Source organism: Gorilla gorilla, chromosome 15, assembly GCF_029281585.2.
Source record: "Gorilla gorilla gorilla isolate KB3781 chromosome 15, NHGRI_mGorGor1-v2.1_pri, whole genome shotgun sequence".
NCBI classification, from domain to species: Eukaryota; Metazoa; Chordata; class Mammalia; order Primates; family Hominidae; genus Gorilla; species Gorilla gorilla.
Window position 1 is genome coordinate 35,721,895 of NC_073239.2, and position 9,569 is coordinate 35,731,463.

Below are 9,569 nucleotides of genomic sequence, written 5' to 3' on the forward strand. Positions count from 1 at the left end.
CCTGCTTCAGCCTCCCAAGTAGCTGGGATTACAGGCACCCGCCACCAGGCCTGGCTAATTTTTGTATTTTTAGTAGAAATGTGGTTTCAGCATGTTGCTCAGGCTGGTCTCGAACTCCTGATCTCAGGTGATCTGCCTGCCTCTGCCTCCCAAAGTGCTGGGATTACAGGCATGAGCCACCATGTCCAGCCATGGGACAGAATTTAAGACAGATGTGGACCATCATCTGGCTCAGATGTAGGCTTATTGTAGTAGAAGAGTCTGGAGGAAGCATGGTTTGGAGGGGGACTTCTGGAAAGGTTCCAAAGTCGCTTATGGACTTTGTTGATGTACAAACCCAGAAACTCTTTCATGTAGTTGTAACCCATTTGAAAATAACAGTTTTGTGTTCTGCTTTCTTCATGTAGCATTGTCCTTATATATTTCCATGCATAAGTATAATTTTTGCCTACATTGTCTTTAGTTAAAGCATCAAGTAGGCTGGGTGCGGTGGCTCACACCTGTAATCCCAGGACTTTGGGAGGCCGAGGTGGGCGGATCACCTGAGGTGAGGAGTTCAAGACCAGCCTGGCCAACATGGCGAAACCCAGTCTCTACTAAAAATACAAAAATTAGCTGGGTGTGGCAGCGTGCACCTGTAATCCCAGCTACTTGGGAGGCTGAGACAGGAGAATCACTTGAACCCAAGGGGCAGAGGTTGCAGTGAGCCAAGATCATGCCACTACACTGCAGCCTGGGCAATAGAGAGAGACTCTGTCTCAAAAAAAAAAAAAAAAAAAGCCTAAAGTGGTTGTTCACTATTCATTTAGTCACTCTCAATTTTAGGGAATTTATATTATGTTTAACTTTTCTCCACTGTACAAAGAAAAGGTATAAAAAGATTTGTAGAAATGTACTCCTCCCCACTTTGAATTATTCCCATTTGACATATTTTACAAAATGGAATTATTGGGTCAAATGGTAGGAGCCATTTTATAACATTTGTTATTGCCAGATGTGGCAATATGTGGAGGGCAGGGGTCATGAAACACTCTTAAAATATTAAAAAGGTTGATTGTGAAGGGGAATTGGGCTTATTCTGAATGGCTCAAAGCGGTAGGGCATCAGTGAATTGTTGCAGTTATAAAGAAGCAGATTAGGTTCTATGTAAGGGAGTTTTGAATACTTAGAGTTGCCTGAAAATGGGACAAGCTGTCTCTATAGGTAAATTCCCTCTCACTGAAAAATTTTAAGCATAATGAGAGAGCTTTTAAAGAAATTGTTTATAAGCTTTCCAGATTTGTGATCTGTACATTTTCCTACCCCCAGCCCTTTGCTCCAAAACCACATTTTGTTAAATGAACATTTATTAAGACATAACCTGTGCCTGTTATAGCTAGCAGTGGCCCCAGCTCTCATTGGCAGAACCCCAGCAGAGTCAGTCTCCTGGAGCAGACAATCTGGGAATTCCAACAGCATGAAGTCATTCCCATCCTCCAGACTTCAGAACTGCCAAGCAGCAGGTAAAACTTTGTCTCCAGTTCCTTGACATTTCCTTTTTTCGTACTTAGTGTCTACCTCCAGGTCTCTGCCCATGTTGAACATACTCATAAGACCCCCCAATTACAAAACCTATATCCTTGCCTTGCCTCCAAATAACCCCAAGCCAAATCCAACACCTAAGTGATTGATTCCAAGTAATCGTTACATTATCTTGTTTTATTTGTGCCAATAGATATTTGCACTTCAGATGAGGAGTTTGGAATCCCAAAAGATCTGTAATTGGCGGAATATAGCACTCCTAATTCCATTAACAGAACTTTACTTCCTCACCCTGAACACGTGTGTGTTTATATACACACACACACATATACACACACACGTACACACCACTTTTAGGCAGGCACTCTAATTTACTGAAGAAACTGGTTGCTTAAAATGCGTTTTTTGTTTTTGCTTTTCTTTCCTTTTTGAGACAGGGTCTCGCTCTGTTGCCCAGCCTGGAGTACAGTGGTGAAATCTCAGCTGACTGCAACCACCACCTCCTGGGCTCAAGCAATCCTCCCACTTCAGCATCCCCAGTAGCTGGAACTACAGGCAGGTGTGCACCCCTACACCTGGCTAATTAAAACAATTTTTTTTTTTTTTTTTAGAGACAAGGTCTCACTATACTGCCCAGGCTGGTCTTGAACACCCGGGCTCTATTGATCCTCCTGCCTCAGCCTCCCAGAATGTTGGAATTATACGCATGAGCCACTGGAACCTGGGAGGTGGAGTTTGCAGTGAGCTGAGATCGCACCACTGCACTACTCCAGCCTGGACAACAGAGTGAGGCTCCATCTCAAATAACAAAACACAAACACACACACACACACACACTGTGCCCAGCCTATTTTGTTTACATTTTAAAAGCTACTTTACTTAGTAAAAGTAGTCTCAAACTCTAAGTTTGGCCAAGGAGGAAAAGTCCCTATAAAGGGTAGAGACCTGACCACAGCCTTTGAGTTTTACTTTTTCTTGGAGTATATTTTGCTGAAATCCTCTGCCACCCCTACACTGGCCTCAGGCAAACCCTGCTCCCCTTTCTCAGTTTTTCTAGGATATAATACTCCCATTCCCAAGTCAGAAAAATAACGCAACTGAAGGCAGCACAGTGCAGAGGGAGGAGGATGCTGAGGAGAGACAGAGGTCCAGGTTCCACTCTGAGGGCTCCACTGCCAGTCGCATGCCCTTGAGCCTGAGCCTTGAGCTTCCCTCTCTGCTAAACGCCCCATCAAAATCAACAAACGTATTAACACCGGAAAATATAATCACCAAAGCCCACTGTGCAGTATAGATGAAAATATCATAGAACATGAATCGGTCTTGTAGCGTCAATGTGAGTTTTTAAAATGTTTCTTTTGTGTCCAACAAAGAGTATTTAGAGGCCACTTGGCTTTTTAACACTTATGTTTCCTATGTTAAAGTTATAAATCAGCTTCTATAAGCTTTTATGTTTAACTTACATAGAAATAAATTCTAATAATCACTTTAAAGAATTGTATTCACCGACTATTTGATCTTATTTGTAAGTAGTTAATGAAACTCTTTAAACATTAAAAGAGATATTTTATAAATTCAATATATATTCTATGTCCTTATAAAGTAATTTGGGCATTTGAGCTAACCAGCAAAACATTCCTGAATACCTAAAAACCTTTATAAATCTAACAATTTATAAATATGATGATTCAATTTCTATGTTTTCTTAAATGATCCAAAACTAATTTTAAAGGAAAGTCTCATTTCAAATCATGTGCATTTTAAATTAGAATGACAAGCCTAATACAAATTCCTTAATACAAACATGTTAATGCAATGTGTTGATTCTTTTAAACATTTCTATACTTAATTCTAAATTTTCTGGATGTTAGAACATACTTACCCATTGGAAAATACTTATGTCCTCCCAAAGGGGCTGAGGAGCCCCTTCTCAAGTGATTTTTTGGAAACACGTTCTCAGGGGCCCAGAGAACATACCCAGTAGAGATTCTGTCCCAAGGCTATTGGGCAGCTCTTCTGTGGCCCCAGCTGCCTCACCGAGCCCTGTTTTATGGGTGCTGTGTCATTACCCTCAGAGTGGGCCAGTTTTACAGCCCATGACCCCTAGATTCAAGTTACAGGCCATCTAATTCTTCAGCCTACACAAGGAAGTCAGAAACTCCTACCCAGGTTGCTACCCCCACTTGTTTGGATATAATTAGTCTACTTAACGATTCATTCTACTCTGAATGCTTTTCACACTCTTCCCAGCTTCCGGGGCCACAACTCTTACAGATATTGAATGGTTGAACTTCTCCTGGTGTTGCCTAACCCTGGCTACAGACCTAATGCTATGCCGGAAATATGCAACGGGAAAATTAACATTCAACGGAGAATGAACTTCAGGTTAGGATAAATGAACTTTAGGATGAATGAAACCCTAGGGGAGATGGGAGAAAAATGTTACAGAATCCATTTGGTTTCTTCTTCTTTTCTATCTTATTACTTGATAGTTTCACATGTACTCTTTAATCTTGCCCTCTAAACAAGATAGTGAATCTGCGGTTGTACCAACCTAGGTATATTTGCCTAGCTCCAAATCACTGCCCCCTCCAAGGCCATAATGTGTATTGAGCACATGTTAGGAACCCAGTGCTATTTGGACAAAAGAAAATAAAACTCAATAACTTATATGTCCTCTTGAGGTAGTTCCTGGGATAAGGTGGGCAATTACTGGAGAAACAGACAAACAAGCACGAGTTGACACAGATGTGTCTTAGATTAGGACTTTGAATGATCAAGTATGATGTTTCCACTAACGAACACCGAGAGGCTGCAGGAGAAGGGAGGGGCAGGTTTGGAAGCCAGGCAGATTATGAACTTAGTTCTGAGTGTTTTGGGTTGAGATGCTTGTGGGACACTGACTGGGCTAGTAACAGTATGAAGATGGACATGTATGTCTGGACTTTGGGAGCTCTGGGCTGGAGATATACCTGTCTTTGGGAGTAGGTTAATGGTGGTTGGAGCCATGGAAGTAAATCAAGTCACTCAGGTAGAGTACAGTGTGGGAAGAAAAGAGAGCTCAGAACAGGACCCTGGGAAACACCGTCATTTAAGGCGCAGCCGCAGGAAGTGGAGCCTGCCCTCAACACTGGGAAGAAGCCAGGGGATGGAAGAATGCTGCTTCTCTCTCACTTCCAGATGTCTTCCCTGGTTATAAGCAAGAGGGTGGGCAGCAGAGTGGTAGTGATGGGCAGGGCAGTGTGGAGGGGGCTGGAGGCTGTGGGGGAAACTACGCTTGGGGTGAGATGGTGTTGGTGTGAGAGGCTGCATTGAGTTCTAGTTCTAGAAAGCATAGAAGGGGGCTGGGATTTTGAATTTCTGGATTCTATGCTTTCTCTGCCACTTCACGTTTCACCAAACATCCTTTCCTTACTCTGAATCATAGCCTGTGTAGGAAACTCTCTTTCCAAATATGGGAAAGGAGGTGTAATAAGGAAGCAGAGATAGCATGGGGAAGAAGAGGGGGTGTCTTGCTGAGTGTGAGTATATGAGTATGTGTGGGTGTCGTGCACACAGGTGCGCGTTGTGACTATGTGTTCCTCTGTATGTATATGCATATGGGGGTGTGTATGTGTGTGCCTTATGTTGGTATGTAGGTATGTATGTGCGTATATGTGTATAATATGTGTATGTTTTTCTCTCTGTGAATATCTATCAATACAAGTACAGAAATTGAGGGGAAACATTAAGAAACTTTTATGGGCTGAGCGCCATGGCTGACGCCTATAATCCCAGCACTTTGGGAGGTCCAGGTGGGTGGATCACTTGAGCCCAGGAGTTGAGGGATCGCTTGAGCCCAGGAGTTTGAGACCAGCCCGGGGAACATGGTGAAACCCTGTCTCTACAAAAAAATGCAAAAATTAGCCAGGTGCGGTGCCATGCTTGCCCGTGTAGTCCCAGATACTCAGGAGGCTGAGACGGGAGGATCACGTGAGCCCAGGATGTCGAGGCTGCAATGAGCAGAGACTGGGCCACTGCACTGCAGCATGGGTGACAGAGTGAGACCCTGTCTCAAAACAAAAAGCAAAAGCAAAAAAAAAAACCCAAAAAAAACCAGTAACTTTTATGGCAATTTGACAGAGTATTTTATATAAATTGAATCTAGTAATAAAACAATTGAGCTTGTATTTTCTATAATTATATGTTCTATTTCATTTTCCAGTAATTCATTGTATTGTATTTTACGAAAGTATTGGTCTATGGCCGATTGCATATAAAACTGCTCCTTTACCACAGTTAGTCTTCAGCAATGATTAATACCAGATCAGGATTCCTAGTAGGTCCTGATTCTGAAATTCCCCAAGGAGGGAAGTTCACTCCAGAATGCTGAGGGTCCTGCTCTGGGTCACATCGATGAAGCATGAACTCTGGTCTTGTGCACACACAAGGGGGTCAGGCCTCAGACCTGACTGGCATCCCAGGGCTCAGCCTGTCCTTCCTGTCACTCTACCCCTTCACATGAGAGGGGGCCACCAGAGAGCCCTCAAGGGGCTGGAGGACAGAATCAAGCCAGCTTCCCAGACTGTGCCTGCTCAGGGTGCTGCTCTCCCTCCGGCCTGCAAGGCAGGTGGAGCTGATGCCTCACAGAAGTAAGTGTTTCAGGGCCTTTTCAGGGCCTCGGAATTGGAGCTCCAAACCTCTCCACTTACCCCAAGACAGTAACACACACTCCATCAGCAACAGCAGAGTCTTTATTACAGCAAGATCAGATGCATTTCTTTGCCCAACACAGGGAACACAGCAGAGATTCCCCTTCCTTCCTTCCTTAGATAATTACCCCTGTCTGGGATCTCCCTGAACTGTCCAGCCACAGCCCTTCCAAGGACCTGACTTATTTACATTTGTAATTTTATATTCTTTTTCTTTAAGAGGGTCTTTGGTGAGCCACAGGCCTCACCAAACCCAGATCCATCCTTGTGGGGATCCTGAGTGCTTGACTCTGGAAGGGCTGCAAAGTAAGCTACAATGAAAGGCTGAAGAGAATCTGCCCTCTTCTCTCATCATTTGGAGCGTCTGTAAAACTCCCTAAGAAACCAAGAGTATGTGAGGTTGGGTGTGTGGGAGGGAAATGGCATTTGCAGTGGGGAGCAAGGATTAATAACGAACTGGAGGGAGGAAAAGCAGCAGCATACAGTCTGCAGAGTGTGAGGTGGAACGTGGGCACCAGGCCTTAGACAACTTTATCCAAGTGCACAGGAACAAGTGGGTACCCTGGGTCACCCTGTTGTGGAGGGCCACAGGCCACTATGTAAGGCGCGTTCAGGTGCTTCTCTTTGTACCTGCAGTTTGGGTACTTCCCTGAGGTGAGCTCACTCATGGTCAGGGCAGTTTTTGCAGCTATTCTTGCAGGCTATGTTGGGGGTCTGGCAGGTGATGGCCACACTGGAGAAGGGCTCGTGCAGGAAGGTGTTGAGGTCTTTGCACCGTTCTGTGTACTTATTGATGTTGCTCATGGCTGAGTTGCATGCTTGAGGGCTGGGCTGCACATGCTGAGTTTTAAACCACTGAGATGATGTCATGTCCTTGGGCTTGGCTCTGACTAGGACCTCTGCCACCCACAGCCCCAGAAGCAGCAGCAGCAGGGGGCAGCGTCCTCCTCTGGCCGGTGCCATCTCTCTTAAGGGAGACTGTGGAACAGAGTGGGGAGGTAGGTGGATGAATAGGTCATCATGGGGGAGTCTTGTTAGTCCTTCTAAGAATTTCATACCCTAAGCCAGTTATTGCAGGGCAATGTGCAGCCTAAGATATTGAACACCCCTGGCATTCTATTGTTTAGTACCAGCAGATAATGTGCCTTTTTGTGCCTCTAATAAACACTTACCTTCTTTACCTCTCACAACAGTTTTATGGGTATGATTACCTTCTCATATATATATATGAATAAAATGAGGCTCAGAAAAGTTAAGAAAATTCCTATTATCCCACAGCTAGAGCGTGTCGTATACAAGATTTTAACCAGCACCTCTCTGGTTCCCTAACTCCTATTCTTCCCACACTCCCAGGTATCTTTTCTGAGACTGTGAGAAATCACAAAGAGAAACTAAATCTTTTTTTTTTTTTGAGATGGAGTTTCGCTCTTGTCGCCCATGCTGGAGTGCAATGGCGCGATCTCGGCTCACTGCAACCTCTGCCTCCCAGGTTCAAGCAATTCTCCTGCCTCAGCCTCCCAAGTAGCTGGGATTACAGGCATGCACCACCACGCCTAGCTAATTTTTTCTATTTTTAGTAGAGACTGGGTTTCTCCATGTTTGTCAGGCTGGTCTCGAACTCCTGACGTCAGGTGATCCACCTGCCTCAGCCTCCCAAAGTGCTGGGATTACAGGCGTAAGCCACCGCGCCCGGTTAAGACAAACTAAATCTTGAAGAAAAACATGTGAAGGTCAATACCCCACTCTGCTGGGCTAGCTTAGGTGTCCCTGAAAGAGTTGTTATTAAGGTCGTGGAGTCAGATGCATTCCTCCCCATTCTGTGGCCCAGTTTCTCACTGAAGTTAGAAAAAATGGTCGCTCCTAGTGAAGGGATCGCAGCTCCAGCTGGCAAAGCAGCATGGTGAGTTGGGTTCTTTCCATGCCTGACATTTTGCCCTGCTGGAGAATGTCTTGGAAGGATAGAGGGTCAGGGCTGGAAGGGACCTTAGAGTTCATCTCAGTTGACTCCCTCATTTTAAAGACGAGGCAGCTTGAGTTCCTGAAAGGGCAAGTACTCTTTCCGAGGCCGCCGAGTGAGTGGCAGAGCTGGGGCTAAGAGCTTCCTGATGTTCAACCCATCCCTTTGGGCTGGCGCCAAGCTAAAAAGGAAAGAGGAAAGAGTTTCCCATAGGAGCAGAGCAGAGTGAGTGTGTCTCTGTTTGTGGTTTTAGGTGGTGTGTGCTCATTGCCTTAATTTCTTCAGACCCTTCTAAAAACATTTAAGAGAAAGTCTCCTCTTAGAGCAAGAAGGTGAATTCTTTTACACTTTCCCATGTTTGTTTCTCCTCCTTTTCAATAACGACAACAGGCCTCAGGCTGAGTTTTCAGCTGAAAACAATATCTGGATAGAATTTTTAAAAGTTAGATGATATTCATTATATTTATTTTTATTTCTGTTTACAAAGTAACACTAGTATTCTTTGAAAGATGGCATTACTCAGTTTCATTTTAAAAGAATTATTTAAAATAAATGAGTAAATATATATTTAGCGTATTATTAAAATAATAGGGGTGGTAAGCAGATATTGTGAAAATTGTCAAGGGTTAAAGCAAATGACTGCAGTTGGGGAACTGGCTCTGCACTGCAGTTTCTCAGGTCGGCGATAGTGTGTTGGACTCCACTCAGTCTCTCAACCTCTGGGATTTGTGTAACTTCTCTGCCTTTGGGATAAAGTGCTCTCCAAAGTGGCAAAATTCGCTGAGGCTCCTAGTATCTGCATTTCTGAATGTAAAAATTCTGAGATGTTTGTCATCTCAGGCAAACATGGTGGAGGAGCCTTGTTTGCCAGTAGAACTCACCTTTTCCACAGCAGGGATCCCTTCGTGCACTCCTCCCCATAAAGCAAACAAAACATTGATTTTTGAACCCAGAAAAACATTACCCAGAAAGCAGTTGACTTGGGCAGCAGGGAACAAATCTTTCCCTCCCTCTGCACTACTCCCTCCCACCACCCTGTCCCAGGAAGTCATTTCTCTCTTGCAGGCCCTCAGCTGAGCTTCTCCCATTGGGATGGAAGGGTTACCAAGTGATTATTCATTAACGGTTACAGACCCAAGCTGCCAGGCTTTGAAGTGAGAGGGTGGGGATGGTAGCAGGAGCCCAGGGCTGGCCTAAACGTTTACTGCCAACCAAGATGACTGACCAGAGACTTTGCAAGCTCTGATTCCAAATAAGTTGCAAACATGCTTTCCCTGAAGTAGATGCTGGCCCATGCAGCTGGCCAGCCTCACTCAGGAAGGCCTGGGAATGGGGTTCCTTTGATTGTGTATTTTGATCCTAGTCATTCATCATGAGTTTTCCCCACTGCCACAGCCTCA

General features: G+C 44.6%; 1 protein-coding gene across 1 annotated transcript; it reads right to left on the bottom strand.

Annotated features, from left to right (window-relative positions):
- Window positions 1-6,632: 6,632 nt before the first annotated feature.
- Window positions 6,633-7,198, bottom strand: RNASE8 (ribonuclease A family member 8). Its single transcript, XM_031001639.3, is given in 2 exon segments — window positions 6,633-6,887; window positions 6,889-7,198. Coding segments are annotated over 2 exon segments (441 nt in total). The 5' UTR covers window positions 7,176-7,198; the 3' UTR covers window positions 6,633-6,733.
- Window positions 7,199-9,569: the final 2,371 nt, after the last annotated feature.